This window comes from Lathamus discolor, chromosome Z (assembly GCF_037157495.1).
Source record: "Lathamus discolor isolate bLatDis1 chromosome Z, bLatDis1.hap1, whole genome shotgun sequence".
NCBI lineage: Eukaryota > Metazoa > Chordata > Aves > Psittaciformes > Psittacidae > Lathamus > Lathamus discolor.
In genome coordinates this window covers 67557041-67574896 of record NC_088909.1, presented here as the reverse complement: position 1 = coordinate 67574896, position 17856 = coordinate 67557041, and the positions used below count along the sequence as shown (strand labels likewise).

The following is a 17856-nucleotide window of genomic DNA, read 5'->3' as shown; positions in this document are numbered from 1 at the left end:
GGAAGACTTCTGTTTTCTGTAAGATGCTGTTACCTCAAGTGTTAATGAGTTTCCAGCTATGAAAATGTCATTATATACCTTAAGTATTTAATTATAAATTTGAAAAATCTTCATGAGCAATCTCAAAGGAATATTTGGAACACACTCATAGTAACATTCATTGGCTCATTTTCTTGTAATTTACTGGAAGGGCTGATATGGGAGCATTTGTAATGTGGAAAGTATATTAAACTGTGCATTGTATATATTATTGCTTTAAAACTTTAACACATTTGAGATGATTTAGGCTTACTCTTGTTGCTTGGAATCACAGTAGTGACATGATCCCTATCTTTTGAGGTAATGCATTTGAAATAAATATGGCAACCATTAAACAGTGCAGTAACAAATTAAATTAGATGTTGCATAACCGTGTAACTGTTCTAAAAGATCATTGTGGTTGAAGAGAGTCAGCGGGAGGCTTGCAGTAAACTTTATTTCCTTCAGTTTTTAAAAGCTGTCTAGAAATACTTTCATTTGGGATCTTCTCTGAAAAATAAAGCCAGTGCTTTTGACAGCAAATCCTGAAGCAACTACCTTGATGTCATCCTTTGGAGACAAAATCATCCTTTGGCTGTACTGTTTTAAATAAAAGCAACCTTTAAATAACTTTTAGGTTATTAATAAGTTTGATTTTTTACTTTTATTCTTTATATTTATTTATATTTTCATTAATTAGTTTATAATTTTAGCAATAAAAGTTAAACTTCTAGTTACTATCTAAAAGTGCATTTCTGAAATGGTTGTGAAACAATTACCTGATGATTTTATTTTTTTTTTTTTAGTAGAATGTGAGAAGTGGAGGAACTGCATTTCATTTCAATACTGCAATCAAAATTATTTTTAAAACTGGGAGGCTGAATTCCTTGCACTTTATGGAGACATTGTATGTAAGCAATGTCTAAGTCTTTGTAAAACTGTTGCCCAGTAGACTAGAAAATGGAGTCACAGCTGGACCCCATGAAGGATGATTTGCCCTTAATGGCCAACACAAATTACATGCTTGTGAGGCATTATGTATTGGACTTGGATGTGGATTTTAAAAGTAAAGTTATTGAAGGCATCATAGTTTTATTCTTTGAGACTGGGAGCCAGTACCTGAAAACCAGCAGTAGTAGCAAAGAATGCTGCCAGTCACAGTTTGATGAAACCTGTAAAGTGACAGCATGTGAAGCCTGCTACACACCTGTGACAACTGTGAGTGCCTGTTCACCGAAACTGGAATATAATGATTTTGCTGTCTGTGGTAAAGGTGAAGAAGACACTTCTGATAAAAATGGTAACCATAGCAACGAGGCACAGGCTCCTGGGATTTCTAGTTCAAAGGACATCTGTGACATACAGAATCATGGGAACAAGGATTTTCTGCTGGTACTGGACTGCTGTGATTTATCCATCCTGAAGGTTGAGGAGGTAGATGTTGCTGCTGTGTCAGGCATTGAAAAATTCACAAGGTCTGCCAAGCTAACGGATGTTTCGAAGGAGCTGGGAAATCTCAGGAATCAGATTGTACATGAACTTGTGACTTTACCTGCAGATTGCTGGAAGGAACAGCTATACTATTTTACTCGCTGCAGCCAGGCACCTGGCTGTGGGGAGCTTCTGTTTACTACTGGCACTTGGAGCTTGGAGATAAGAAAATCAGGAGTTCAGACTCCAACAGACTTTCCTCATGCAATAAGAATATGGTACAAAACCAAACCAGAGGGAAGATCTGTTACATGGACTACAGACCAGAGTGGCAGGTATGTAACTCTTAACTAAAAGCTTTGCACACAATGGTTTTAAACATAGGTGCAAGAATGTAGAATCATGTAATGCTGAGCAGCTGTGAAGATGATGAGCATCCTCTTCCACTGTTCTCATTTTCTTATTTTGAATCCTGTTGCTGTAGAACAAACTCTACTCAAGAAACCCTAACAGACTTGCAGACCTCAGGCCTGTCTATGTGATTTGCATTTACTCTTTCTGAGCGGGAGGAAATAATTGTATATTAGAGTAAGTGTGTGCAGGAGTTACCACTTGGGGGAAGAGAAGGTATGCATGACAGGTTATTTTTACTTTAATACTTCGTACTAGCACACACAACTGATCATATAACATAAAGATCAGTATACATAATATTTAATAGAATTGCTTCACAACTGTTCTTTTACCAATATTGTAATAAGTTTAGAAATGCAGTCTCTTTCTGTTAGTCTCTCATAATTGACTTCTAAAATCTTTATCTATTATGTAAAGTATATTGATGATAGCAAACGAACTGCAAACTGAAACTGCAGGAAGAATTTGCAGTTTATCTAGCATTTGTACAGTGCTGTATCTTTAAGATAAGCTCTTTACAGGGGACAGTCCTATAAAACAGTCCACTCTTCTACAACTAATTTTTTACTATAATGTGCAAAGCTGGATTTGAATGGATGTTAGTTCCTTGTTATGTCTAAAAAACAGAAACAGAGTTGGGAGATGAGGAAGAAATTGGTCTGATTGAGTACTTGCTTTTCATCTCCGAACTAGAGATACATGGTTACCTTTAATTTCAGTTACGCTAATAGAAATCGAGAATCTTCTCAATGGCATCCATGTTAGGGAGGGAAATGAGGCCTTTTAATTGTGTAACTGATAGTTAGGTAATTCTCCTACTAAACCATGAGCATCATTAAAACCAGGAATGTACAGTTGTACACGAGCACATGGAATTTCATAGATGAATAATGAAGTAGGAAAAGATGGCTTGATGTGGGTCAGGTAGTCTGATGTTAGCGAATAGTCTCAAGCTGGTTTATTTTTAGTCTTTTGTAGAGTATTCCAGAAACTGATGCCTGTGAGAAAGTAAGTTTTTGTATCACAGTCATTAGACTCTTTCTTGCTACATTTTAAAAAATCAAATTCTGTATGTGATGAACCCATAAATACAGTGGTGAAGCTCACTGTATAAAACGCTGTCATATTTTTCCTTCCCTTTCTAAAAATAAAGTCCATTTATAATGTATGGAGGAAGTAATATTACTTTATATTCTTATAGGGGATTTATTTAGATTTTTCCAATTTATGCATATGGTGCTTTTTTAGGCAGATGTCAAATCCTTTCCCAGTGGAGCCTGTATGATTCTAAACTCAAAGGAAAGTGAAGTGAATAATGAAGTACGAACATTGTATGGCCACTTCCAGTATGCTTCTTCTAATTTAACACTAATACAATGTTTTGAAATTTAGCCTATGAACTGTTTTATAAAGACTTCCAATTTATTTGTTTTAAACAACGATGTATTATAGTACACATAAAAAAAAAGAAAGGTTACAGTTGTGCTGTGTGGGATGAGTTTAGTCAAGTTGAGGTACGTGTATGCAAACCTGATGTTGGCATAGCAACTCACAGTTCTGCTTTCACTGGAGGAACTGAACACATGGAATTTCAGTATTTTCCTGTTTGGGCTTTTGGTACTAGAAATTATATCAATGATCAAGAAGAAAGGTTTTCTTTAGCCGTAGAACATGGTTTTTGTAATAACATGCTTTTTAGAGCCTTTATGCCCACGTAATAGAAAAGGGATAAAATAGAAGAATAGATTATGTGAGCATATGTAGCTATGCACATGTAAATGCACATATATGTATAAACATACCCACTTTTTCTTGTGTGTCTCCAGAAGCTGCAAGAACTGTATCAGTTCTTAAATCTGGCAGGTAACTTCTAACACTGCTCAATAACAGAATTATTAAAATTAAAAAAAAGTGTTGATTGTAATGTTTGTAATATGTTTATCATGAACAAAGAGCAGTCCTGTTTTAAAGTTTTTCAGCTGTTTACTAGCACAATACAGCACTGGGATTTCAAACTAAGAAGGTAATTTTAGCAAAATTGCTTTTGCTTGAAGTATTCTTAGTATTATGGAGTTATTTAAAATAAAAACTTACTTTAGAAACTGTAATAACCACTTTGTGGAGGGAATAATGTGTATACAACATCATTCATTACCTGGAAGGAGAAACTTCTTGCCAGCCCATCAAGGTGTTGAATCAGTTTTGCCTAACTCTGTGTAACAGTGTTAAGTCAGCATGGCTACTAGTGTATTTCAAATTAAATGCTTTCTCACGATCATTGTGAAGAATCTTGATATGCTAAAATATCCAGGGATCCCATATTTTATTGTATAGAAAATGATAAAACGCATTTGGGTTAAAATTAAAAGAGGTGATTTCCCTAGCAAACAGCCTTTCATATTCACTTTTAATAAGAAATTTCTCCAGCCTTTTTTCTGCCCTTCTTATTACCACTTCTAGCACTGTCATAAATGAGTTAACAGTTTTGTTGATATTAATGCACATCTGGCATGGAACTCGTTTTCTCATGGTGGGATTAGGAATGAAAGAGTATCTTTGATATGAATGAAATCAGTGAAAAACATTCCATGACACTGAAACCTTTTAGTAGAGCGTCCTAATCCTGCAAGCTACCTGTTCATTATTTATCTTGGCATACATGAATAGGTACGTGAATTGGTCAGGCACATGCATTTATTTTTTCAGGTTGAGCCCAAGATATCAGGTATACAGAAAAGTAGAAATTCTGGAAAGTAAAGGGGATGGGTTGAATTACTCCAAGTGTATGATTTTCATGAGAATTTATGGGAAAATTACATTTTTAGAAGCTATTAAGTTATGATTGAGAGTTTTGGGGGAAAGAGCTCTAGAAAGAGTTAACCATGTGCTAATTTTCGGAAGTGGGAAATACTGGAAAACATGAAATTACCTCCTTAAAAAATTATTATGAAATCTTGATATTTATTTAAACAATGTAGATGTCTTACCAATACAAAATATTTTGTACCTCTGTAGTTGATTATCTTTATGATACTGTTATATTAAAATATCAGTTACTTTTTAAGAATTCAGAAGTGCCTTTATGAAAGCTATAAAAGTGAATACAACAAGCATAAATGTACGGTTTGGTGGAAGCGCTAATTCTAGCATATATTCTATAATTAAATGCTTGGACAAAAGAAGGCTCTGAGGAGACCTTATTGCAGCCTTCTAGTACCTGAAAGAGGCCTACAAGAAATCTGGAGAGGGACTTTTTATGAGGGCATGTAGTGACAGGGCAAGGGGGAAAGGCTTTAGACAGAAAGAGGGGGAATTTAGATTAGATATTGGGAAGAAATTCTTTACTATGAGGCTGGTGAGACACTGGCACAGGTTGCGCAGAGAAGTTGAGATGCTCCATCCCTGGAATTGTTCAAGGCCAGACTGGAAGGGGCTTTGAGCAACCTGGTCTGGTAGAAGCTGTCTCTGCCTGTGGCAGAGGGGTTGGAACTAGGTGATCTTTGAAGGTCACTTCCAACTCAAACCATTCTTTGATTCTATCTAAAGGCTGCAAAAAGGTTTGCAAAAAAGGTTTATGTCCTTAGTAATTGATTGGTACTTAAGAGTGAAGAATAGCTTTTGGCTACAATGAGCTAGCAATTTGCAATGCATATTGTCTGAGTATTGGCTACAAGTTATTCCCTAATCATACTCACGTACCTGGGAATCTTAGACCATACTTAGAACGTGTTTGCAGTAGACCTGCAAAAAAAGAGAGTAATTGTACTGATTCCCAGGCTAGATCAAACAGTTGCTACCTACTTAGTCTGGAGCCTTTCTGATTACCCTCAAAGTTCAGCATAATGCTTTGGTTTTGTATTGTCTGTTTCCAAAGTTTATTAACATTACAGAGTCAACCTCGGAGCTATTTTGCGCTAATGAAAAGAGGAAAGGAGGGGGAGCTAAAAAGAATGAGGAAGCAGCTTACCAAAGTACACTTGCTGAAAGAGATGTTCTTGACCTCTCTAAACTTGGATGCTGGTTCCCTTCACCACTGGTTATGATGACATAGGTATGTGTACAGCTAGGTGATAAGGCATATGAGGGAGCTAATATAACTGAAAATAAACAGGCAGAGGAGGGGAATGTGTTACAGGAGTTATTTGGAGTATGCTACTGCAGTTAATTTGGAAGGTATCTGTTTCACCGATAGTACAAGTTTGTGCCAATGTAGCCCTCTATCTGTAGCCTTTATGGAGTCTCAGGCATCCTTTCACTTTTCATATAATATATTTGGTGTTTTCAAATCAGATTTCTCCAGGGTGGAGATTGGAAAAATGAGTCAGTTTCAAACTGTAAAACAGAAAATATGTGATGAAAGTAATTCTTTATTTTTCAGTGGCATGAGTCTGCATCATTATGTGCTCTTGGAATCTGGAAATGCAGGAAGGAAATAAAGAGCTTGTTCTTCTTCATGGGCAATGATTGGGAGAATAAGGTGCTCCAGAATCCAGGCAAATCACAGACTAAATCCTAAATGGCCACCATCAACTGTGGGGAATTCTCTCCTGTTATTTTCTGTGATTTTTCTCCCTGGGATGAATATTTATATTTGAGTAATTAATGAAGCAGTCTGAATTTTGATGGATTAGTAATGTTTGATACAGTGATTTCTAACAAAGAACAAATGGTATCAAGAATAGAATGGAGAAGTAAAGTGAAAATTAAAAAAAAAAAAAAGTAGGCAGACTGAGTAGAAAATGAGCTGATTTGGTATTTCTGGAAATGTGGATGGCAATGAACACATACTTCTAAAAAATTAAAAATAGCTCCTCTGAATTGGTTGTCCTGACAAAAAAGGAAGACTGTGAGAAATTAGGGTGTTTTTAGGGAACTTAATATTTTTTCAGAGTTACAACAAGTTTCATGGCCTGGCAGGACAATGTAGGTGGATGTAGGTGAACTACATGCCCATGGTACAGGAGAGAGGAAAGAAGTGCTAGGCACTCACAGACACACTGCATACTGCGGTACAGGGAGCTAGGTTGATGTTACTCCTTCAGGAAGAAAGAATACAAAAGGCAAGCTGCTTCACTAAAATGTGCCAATGAGAGAACCACACTTGATCAGAGGAGGCTGAGAATGAAATAGTATTATGAAAATGCCATTATCCGTATGAACAATAAGTCTAAGTGTTTTAATTTTCAAATCGAAAAAGGAGGTGAAAGCAGAGAATATTGAAGAGCCAGTGATGGGGAATGAAGAGTCAAATCAGCATTTGTGTTTGTGAATTTGTCAATGAAGAAACCCAAGCAACCTTTGATTTTAGAACAGAGCTGAGAAAGTCCAGCTGTTCATATCCATACAAAAACTGTGTTCTGTTTTTAAAGACAGAGGCTTACAAGGGGTTTGATTTTTATTGTGGTTTTTTTTTTTTGTCCCTCCTGTGGGAATAGAGCAATTAGGAAATCTCCTGATTTCTCTGCCAATAATAAATTATTTCCAATATTTACTGCCATTCAAACAGGATTTATGGCTAATTAATTAAATTTTGTTTAAGCACAGCCAGGTGGTACTTCGTCTGGTGTTACAGAAGCAGTATTAAAAGATTTACAGGGAATGGAATACCTAAGGGATTGGTCAGATGTGTGACTTCAAATTTAGGAAACTTTCTAATAACAACATCGAGGAGGCTGTTAAGCACATTGCATTTGCCAAAAGTACAGGTCAAAGTAAGTGAAAATATCCTTATTGTTAGAAGCAAAGTAGGAGCACAGTTAGTACTAAATTTATTTACTTTGGATGAAAAAGATATGCCCTGTCTTAGCTTCATTGTTCTTGCTTTCTGGTGATGGCTGTACCAAAAGATAAAACTTTTAAACAGGAGATTGTACAGGGACTGTGTCTAGAAGAAGCAGGATTGGTATTACCTGATGTCACCAAAAGTCAGGAGAATAGAACTCTTTAATACCAATGTATCACTAAGAAGCAGGCATTATATATTATGGTGCTGGATGCATAGGGGATAGCTGTGTCTAAAATGCGTGCGGATTTGTATAGGTTTCTTTCTTATAGACATTTATCTCAAGCATATACGTTGTAATTCCCAGCATTATGCACAGTTTATTTTGGGTGAGGTTCCCAGTGGTCTCTGGGACCCCTGGTAGTCGTGTTTTTCTTGACCTTTGGCTGAGCTTCTCTGTTACCTTCCTTTTATGGTCTTAGGCTGGCTTCTCTCTTCTGACTTTGTGAGGAATGGTTCCCAGGTCAATGAGCCAGATAGGCAAAGAAAGTTCTTTGTTGTTGCCCTGGGTTCAGCAGTAGCAGTCATTTTTCTCCTTCTTAGTAGCTGGTGCAGTGCTGTGGTTTTGACTTTCAGCCTGAGAACAGCGCTGCTAACACCGATGTTTTTAGGTGTTGCTAAGTCATGTTTACTCTGACCAAGTACTTTGTGAGTCTCATGCTCTGCCAGGGAGGAGGAGAAGTTGGGAGGAAGCAGAGACAGGACACCTGATCCAAACTAACCAAAGGAGTATTCCATACCACAGCACATCATGCCCAGTGTATAAATGGGGGCAGTTACTCAGAAGGGCTAGATCACTGCTCTGGTCGGGCTTGGTATCGGTCAGCGGGTGGTGAGCAGTTGTATTCTGTTCCCTTGTTATTTCCCTTATCATTATTATCACTGGTGGCAGCAGCAGTGGTTTGTGTTATACCTTAGTTACTGGACTGTTCTTATCTCAACCCGTGGGAGTTACATTCTTTCAATTCTCCTCCCCATTCCTCTGGGAGCGGAGGGAGGAAGCGGGGGAGTGAGCAAGCAGCTGCATGGTTCTGAGTTACAGGCTGGGCTTAAACCACAACAGTTGTCTTGTTCCTTCTTGACATATGTATGGTTTTGTTCAGTTAAAGTTCAACTTGTCGGTTTGCTTCAGCTAACAGTCAGTAAAATGAGTCCTCTCCTATCAATGAGTACTACAAATTTGTGGGCAAAATCATGAAGCATCACTTCAGAAACATAGGCATCCAGCTGTTGAAAGAAAAGCATCAGAGTAACAGAGATTACAGGGCAGATCAGTGGAATCACTCCTCTCACAATCATATTTAGTACTTTTAAATTGGAGAATCGTTTGAAAAGGGCGTGGTTAGTTATTGACTGTTGTTTTATTCAACAGAAAAATGAAAACAAGAATACCTGCTCTGTTGGAATCTGGTGACAGTCACTGGCACCTTGCAGATGCTTAAACTGATGAGGCAGAACAAAAACGTCTGTGTGATTCAGATGCCAGGAAATCCTGCTGTTTTGAAGAAATGGCACTGCAAGTTAAGAGTAAGAAAAGTTGCCAACAGCAGTAGTTCTACAGCGAGTGGCCTTGTAGTTGCAGGAGATTGCCATCTTACATCCTTACACAGAGACAACCCTTGAAGAAACAGGGAATGCATTTTTTCACACACAGGAAAGGGATAGTTCCTGAGCTGGGCATTTTCCTTGTGAAAGCTTTAAACATGAAGTAGCCAAAACAGATTGACATGGCTGAGCCTTAGGACATGATTCAGGTGTTTGATGGCAGGTATCTCAAAGAAGACCTGCAGATTCCTGTTCAGAGTACCAACATTTCTTACTAGCTTTAAGGTAGTAGCTTAATTTCTTATTGTAATTTATATGCTTACATGGGAGAGTCAGGTATGCCAAGAGCTGGTTTGAAATAGTTTTGTTATGAAAAGATATGAAATACTGATGAGTTAGGATTGCATGAATCAAATCTGCCTCAGAATAATTGGCTTTGGATATTACTGAACAACAGATTTGTGGTTGCCTGTTTTTCCAGTGTAACAAATAATTAGACAAATAGTCTGAGTTCTCTCTGCTTATCTTACTTTTGTTGTATTCAATTTCCTTATCTCTTCCAATTTATGGTGACAAAGATTATGGCTGGCATAAAAAACCTGTTACATAAATGGATGATTTGAAGATTACAAAACTATTAAAACTGAAAGAAGAGACATGGAGAGGATAGGAAAAAGGAAAGGATCTGTGAAGTTTCTTGCTGGCAGGCATAAATTGGAAAAATGGTGAATTTTGTATCCATTAACAAGGGTAGTCTAAAAGTAATTATTTGTCATTGCTATTCTTTGATTGGTTACATAGTATTTTTTCTTTTTCTTGGTCAGGTGCAAAATCTCGTCTGTATCAGGGTAAGAATTGTTTCTGGTCCTCTTAACATGCTGGAATTGCCTGACCCAAAACAAAGGAAACCATCAACTGCACTGGGCGTCCAAAAGTAACACTGCACTATTACCAATGTTGTGAAAAGAAATTACTACTGTAAATAAAGTATAAAAAATTAGCAAAGTGAAATGTGATTTGTCAGGGGAAGCAAAACGATCTGTGGAGGTATTTCTTAGAGTGACAAGAAAATAGATTAAAAATTCCAGTGAAAGAAAAGTCTCGTGGTTTAAGCCCAGCCAGTAACTCAGAACTACACAGCTGCTCGCACACTCCCCGCACTTATTCCTCCTCCTGGTCCCGGAGGGATGGGGAGGAGAATCAGAAGAATGTAACTCCCACGGGTTCAGATAAGAGCAGCCCAGTAACTAAGGTATAACTGCTGCTACCACCAATAACAATAGTGATAAGGGAAATAACAAGGGAAGAGAATACAGCGACTCACCATCCACCGATACCCAGCCTGAACCAAGCAGCGATCTAGCCCTTCCTGGTAACTGCCCCCAGTTTATATACTGGGCATGACGTGCTGTGGTATGGAATATGCCTTTGGCTAGTGTCCACCCCTTATTTCATACCATTCATGTCAGGCTCAGATTTCACATTTTTCAATATACCATTGCTTTTGTCTCATATATACATACACACACACACACACACACACACACACACACACACACACACACAAAGAGAGAGAGAGAATATTCCTTAGTCCATGGACCAATCCCTATAAAGCTGCTGAGTTCATCCAGTTCATGATGTCAGATTCCATCTCTTGTAATAGTCTTTCAGAGGAGGAGCGAGGGTGTGCAGTGTTGAATTGTTGCCTGGTGATAATACTGCAGAACTCATCTGGTTTCATCGAAGTTCATTCTTTGTTGGGATGGTGGTTGAAGGGAAGTCAGGGCCAGTCGCTGGTGACCTGAAGACATCTAGTTGGTGGGCTATGAAAGTGCTACACAGCAGGCAACAGCATACAGTTGAGTTCATTGGCTGTTTTCCCCTAAAATCAAATCCCCTTGAGGTTCACATCAGACTTTGCCATCTTCCTGCATTACCCACCAAGTGTGTCAAGGTCCCTGAGCAAAAGCAATCCCACGAGTGGGTTTGCCTTTACCTGAAGCAGGAATAACCCAGGCTGTCTTCCCCAGCAAATTCTTTATGTGCGTAACAGGAACTTTATCCCCTTCTACAGTGTGTGAAAGTTCTGACTGGGCTGGGCCAACCCTGTTGGCAGATCCTCTGGTGTTGACCAATCAGGTGGCCTTTGGTAAGTGTGTATCCCAATGCTTGAAAGTTCCCCCACCCATTGCTCCCAGTGTAGTTTTTAGCAGCCCATTGTACCGTTCCATTTTCCCAGAGGCTGGTGCATGGTAGGGGATGTGATATACCCACTCAATGCCATGCTCTTTGGCCCAAGTGTCTATAAGGTTGTTCCGGAAATGAGTCCCATTGTCTGACTCAGTTCTCTCTGGGGTGCCATGTCACCACAAAATCTGTTTCTCAAGGCCCAGGATAGTGTTCCAGGCAGTGGCGTGCGGCACGGCGTATGTTTCCAGCCATCCGGTGGTTGCTTCCACCATGGTAAGCACATGGCACTTGCCTTGCTGGGTTGGTGGGAGTGTGATATAATCAATCTGCCAGGCCTCCCCATATTTGTACTTCAGCCATTGTCCTCCATACCAAAGAGGCTTTAACAGCTTGGCTTGTTTAATTGCAGCACGTGTTTCACACTCATGAATAACCTGGGCAGTAGTGTCCGTTTTTAAGTCCACCCCTCGGTCACGGGCCCATCTGTATGTTGCATCTCTGCCCTGATGGCCTGAAGTGTCATGGGCCCACCCAGCCAAAAATAATTCACGTTTATGTTGCCAATCTAAGTCCATCTGAGTCACTTTAATCTTAGCAGCTTTATTCACTTGTTGTTTGTTCTGGTGTTCCTCAGTTGCCTGACTCTTGGGTACATGTGCATCTCCATGGCGTACCTTCACCACCAGGTTCTGCACCCCGGCAGCGATATCTTGCCACAGTGCAGCAGCCCAGATGGGTTTACCTCTGCATTGCCAGTTGCTCTGCTTCCATTGCTGCAACCGCACCCACAGGGCATTTGCCACCATCCATGAGTCAGTATAGAGATTACTGGCTGCTTTTCTTGTTCAGCAATGTCCAGGGCCAGCTGGATGGCTTTCACCTCGGCAAACTGACTCTATTCACCCTCTCCTTCAGCAGTTTCTGCAGCTTGTTGTGGAGGACTCCATACGGCTGCCTTCCATCTCCGATGCTTTCCCACAATACGGCAGGACCCATCAGTAAACAAGGCATACTGCTTTTCACTTTCTGACAGTTTGTTATGTGGTGGAGCCTCTTCAGCACGCATCACGTCCTCCTCTGGTGACATTCCAAAATCTTCGCCCTCTGGCCAGTCCATGATGACTTCTAGAATGCCTGGATGACTGGGATTTTCTGTTCGAGCTCGTTGTGTAATTAGTGCAGCCCATTTACTCCATGTAGCATCAGTTGCATGATGTGTAGAGGAGACCCTGCCTTTGAACATCCAGCCCAGCACAGGCAGCCGGGGTGCCAGGAGGAGCTGTGCTTCAGTGCCAGTCACTTCCGAAGCAGCTCGAACCCTTTCATAGGCTGCCAGTATCTTTCTCAGTTGGGGTATGGCTGGCCTCAGATCCTTTGTACCCCCGACTCCAAAAGCTGAGGGGTCGACCTCGAGTTTGCCCTGAAGCTTTCTGCCAGAGGCTCCAGGTAGGACCATTCTCCTTGGCTGTGGTGTAGAGCACATTTTTCACATCTGCCCCGGTCCGGACTGGTCGGAGGCCTACTGCATGAACTATCTCTCATTTAATTTGCTCAAAGGCTTGTTGTTGCTCAGGGCCCCATTTAAAATCATTCTTCTTCCGGATCGCTGATTGAGAGGGCTTATAATCAAACTGTAATTTGGGATGTGCATTCTCCAGAACCCCACAGCACCTAAGAAAGCTTGTGTTTCTTTCTTACTAGTTGGAGATATTGCTGTTATCTTGTTCATTACACTTGTGGGGATTTGGCAACGTCCATGTTGCCATTTTATTCCCCAAAATTGAATCTCCTATGCAGGTCCCTTGACCTTACTCTGGTTTATGGCAAAACCGGCTTTCAGCAGGATTTGGATTATTTTCCTCCCTTTCTCAAAGACTCTTTCCACTGTATCATCCCATACGATAATGTCATCAATGTATTGCAGGTGTTCTGGAGCTTGCCCCTAGTCCAGTGCAGTCTGGATCAGTCCATGGCTGATGGTAGGGCTGTGTTTCCACCCTGGGGCAGTCAGTTCCAAGTGTACTGGACACCCCTCCAAGTAAAAGCAAACTGTGGCCTGCACTCTGCTGCTAAAGGAATTGAGAAAAATGCATTGGCAATATCAGTCGTGGCATACCACTTGGCTGTGTTTGACTCCAGTTCATACTGAAGTTCTAGCATGTCCGGTATGGCAGGACTCAGGGGTGGTGTGATTTCATTCAGGCCACGATAGTCTGCTGTTAGTCTCCACTCTCTGTTAGACTTTTGCACTGGCCATATGGGGCTATTAAAGGGTGAGCAGGTCCTGCTGATCACTCCTTGGCTCTCCAGTCTATGGATCAGCCTATGTATGTGAATCAGGGAGTCTTGGTTGGTGCGATATTGCTGCCAGTACACTGTTGTGGTCACAATTGGCACTTGTTCTTCGACCTTCAGCAACCCCACAACAGGAGGATCCTCTGAGAGACCAGGCAAGGTGGACAGCTGCTCAGTTTCCTCAGTCTCCAAAGCAGCAATACCAAAAGCCCATCGGTACCCTTTTGGGTCTTCGAAGTACCCTCTCCTGATGTAGTCTATGCCAAGGATGCATGGAGCCTCTGGACCAGTCACAATGGGCTGCTTTTGCCACTTCCTCCCAGTCAGGCTGATTTCAGCCTCCAGTACAGTCAACTCTTGGGATCCTCCTGTCACTCCAGCAATATAGATGGGTTCCACCCCTTGACAGCTTGATGGCACCAGGGTGCACTGTGCACCGGTATCTGCTAGAGCCTTATACTGCTGTGGGACTGATGTGCCAGGCCATCTGATCCTCACAGTCCAGTAAATCCTATTGTCACTCACCTCCACCTGGCTGGGGGCAGGGCCTCTCTAATAGTGATCACAACATTGGTTACTTACGTCTTGTAGAAAAGGATTAGTCTTCTCTATCACAGGAGCTGGAGTAATATCAGCTCTTCCACTCCATCTGTGAACCTGCTCACCAGAGACTGAAGCCATGCCAGGTTATTGCTACCAGTGAGTGGGCATATGATAATGGTGCACTCCATGTAAATTTCTGCCACATGGGTCATGTACATTCGACTTCATCTGGATCTACGGGTGCATTCCCAGCATCCAGCCTGCGATAGATCATCTGTACAATGGCTGATTCCCTCAGAGACTGGATGCCTTTCTTTGTCATGGTCCAGTTGGCCAGACGACTCATAACATCGTCCTTGTACAGGAACCTTTCTTTCACAGCTGCCAAGAGCCACCCCCAAAGGCTGAGGGACCGTTTCTCTTTTGCAATTGCTTTGCCAGTTCCCCCTTCCCTAGCAAGTGATCCCAGCTGCTTGGCTTCCCTACCTTCTAGTTCATGACCTTTGGCCCCATTGTCCCAGCATCGGAGCAGCCAGGTGATGATGTGCTCCCCCGGTTGACAGGGAAATCTTTTTGCGTGTTCCTTAGCTCGGTTGATGTCTGGGGTCAAGAAGTCACCTCTTCTTCCTCTTCTTCTAATTCACGTAATAACTCCTGATCAGATGCTGCCCCGTGTAGTAAGTGCATTGGTTCTTCATCTTTCTTCACTGTACTGGTTACTTTTTGTGCCTCTTATTTGCTTTCCCCTTGCATATAGGGGCAACCGATACGGCATGAATTGGTCCTTTGGTTTAGCTGCAGTGACTGTCACTGTGGTTGGAGTGGCTGCAGTATCTGTTGTCAGGGTTGGTGCAGCCGCTGTGCTTGGGTGTTGAGTAGCACCAGCAGCTGCGCGGTCTGTTGCTGTCAGGGTTTGAGTAGCTGCTGTACTTGTTGCTGGGGTTGGTGTAGTTACTGCGTTTGGAGCTGGAGTAGCTGTGTTGTGTGTTGTAGTCAGAGTTAGCATAGCTGCTGTACTTGTCACTAGGGTTAGTGTAGTTGCTGTGTTTGGAGTTGGAGTAGCTGCACTGTCTGTTGCTTTGCCATCAGATCCAGAGACATTGTGCTCTGTTTGAAGGTGCGGGATAGTGTTGACCAGGGCTCTGTAAGCACAGGCCAAGCCCCAGCATGTTGCCATGATTTGTCCCTCTCCGGTATGACCAGGATGACAACACACCTTGCTTAAATGTTTTACTAATTTTTCTGGATTTTGCACTTGTTCGGTGGTGAAATTCCAAAGCACTGGAGGGGACCACTGGCCCATACTATCCCACACACCCTGCCACTCATGGCTGTCCAGCCTCGGAGAAAATCTCTTGGTCCTCCTATGTTGTCGTCTAACCCTAGACAAGACCCAAACCCGACTCTGCTTAATTTTCGAGATCAGATGAAATGGTCGTGGGTAAAACACACACTGTATGCGTGCCAACATGGTGACGCCCATCACAGTCAGCAGGCAGGTCTCAAAGGTACTCAAAGGCCATTCAAAAACTTCAGAACTCTCAAATGATGCTGTAAATAGTCTGGTGGGGGAGATGGGGGTGTAAGGGAATGTCTCCTTCATAGGTAAACCACCTGAGGGGAGAAAAGATGTGTAATTGCTTAACACTTCCATTATATACCTCCCAAAGTACAGAGATGATGACCACACTGGGAACGCAAGCCAGATGAGTTTCATGATCAATGAGTCCATTGTATTACAAGTCATTACCATAAAGTACAATGAAACAAGAACCTTAGCCCAATCTCCGCAGCCAATAAACACTAAACCAGAAAATACTGGCTGTAAGTAAGGTACGACATGCTGAAACTGAGATCAAGAGCAACAGCTTTGAGAGCCAGTAGATCAGCATTGTGACAAGTGACTATTAATCCAAAACAATAAATGCTTATCACAGATATGATTAGACACGCTCTGGTCAGATCTGTTGTTATCTTAACCCTTTGTGCCCCACATTGGGTGCCACAAAGAACTGTCGTGGTTTAAGCCCAGCAGGTAACTCAGAACCACGCAGCTGCCTGCTCACTTCCGCGCTTCCTCCCTGGGCTCCCAGAGGGATAGGGAGGAGACTCAAAAGAATGTAACTCCCATGGGTTGAGATAAGAACAGCCCAGTAACTAAGGTATAACACAAACCACTGCTGCTGACACCAATAATAATAACAACGATAAGGGAAATAACAAGGGGTGAGAATACAACTGCTCATCACCTGCTGACTGATACCCAGCCCGACCTGAGCAGCAGTCTCACCCTTCTGAGTAACTCCCCACAGTTTATATACTGGGCATGACATGCTGTGGTATGGAATACCTCTTTGGCTAGTTTGGATCAGGTGTCCTGTCTCTGCTTCCTCTCAGCTTCCCCTTCTCCCTGACAGAGCATGAGACTCAGAAAGTCCTTGGTCAGAGTAATTATTACTTGGCAACAGCTAAACCCATCGGTGTTATCAGTGTTGTTCCCAGGCTGAAAGTCAAAACCACAGCACTGCACCAGCTACTAAGAAGGAGAAAAATTACTGCTGGTGCTGAACCCAGGGCAAAAAGATGAAGACAGAAAATAATGAGTTGATGGCATGCTGCCAGTCAAGCTTCTAGGTGGTCTCACTATGAATATATAAATACCTAATTAAAAGCTGATGTAATTGTTGTTCTGATAGTTTCCTCTTGAAATTTAGAATTTACATGTTTCATTACTATCTTCTTTGCAGTCTTTGACATATTTGAATACATTTTGGTTTGATACAATAATGAAGTTAGTAAGGATACCTGGACAAAAATGTTAAGACATGAGCAGAGGAAAGGAGGCTGTTTTGAAAAAAAGATTATGTGCTTGACCAATCTTTCTCCACTTTTCTAACTCCCTTTCTACTTGGGCCTTAATTGTAGAGACTTGTGACCTGCCTGGGTATGTATTTTAGAATGAAAATGTTTTAGGATAAAAAAAATAATTATATAATTTCTTATAATGAGACGCTTCTTAGTCCATCGTGAAAGCTGTTGGACTGGGAGGCTTGAAACTGAGCCTGAAGGCACAGCTTGAACACTAGCACTAGGCAGATCTGTTCACTGTTTTACATTTTACCCATCTGAGAAATGGTATTGATATTATTTGTAAAACACTTTATGGTCTGCAGGTAAAAAATGTTCTCTGAGAACAAGATAACATTCATGGTCTTGGTAGCGTCTGTTCCGTATTATGTTTGTATTGTATTTGACACAGCATTGTAACATTATGCTTCGTGCTGTTCTGTTAGCCCTTTTTCCCAGCCATTGTGGCATTTCCCTTGTGAAAATCCCCTATAATGCTCTTAAGACTGGGTTATATCAACGGCAGCCAGTAAAACCACCTTCAGCCAGCAAAACCACTGTCACAAATGCGTGGTAAATCATTAGTAAAATACATATATCAGTAGCCATTAAGCCAACCTTTCCTCTCATTCCTAGAATCACTACTAGGATCTCTTTTTATATCTTGTGTATTTAATTAAGTTTTCATGAATGAGGAGCCATCCTTTCCTCCCTGTCCCCTCCCAGTAAACATGTGATTTAGGATAAATAGCATGTTCAGTATCTCTTAGCTAGCATTACAAGGAGAAAGC

The 17856-nt window shown here is 41.3% G+C and overlaps 1 protein-coding gene across 13 annotated transcripts in view; it reads left to right on the top strand.

Moving 5' to 3' along the window:
• AOPEP (aminopeptidase O (putative)) overlaps nt 1-17856 on the top strand; it is a 197469-nt gene that overhangs the window by 10523 nt on the left and 169090 nt on the right. For 11 of the 13 annotated variants that reach the window (XR_010608594.1, XM_065661654.1, XM_065661651.1 and 8 more), the window contains one exon: nt 825-1784. Coding sequence is in view for 12 of the 13 variants with exons in the window: in XM_065661654.1 (XP_065517726.1) it covers nt 979-1784 (806 nt within the window). In the remaining variant the exon portion in view is untranslated. The remainder of the gene's footprint in view (nt 1-824; nt 1785-17856) is intronic. The other 2 variants (XM_065661655.1, XM_065661653.1) reach the window with 1 other exon arrangement.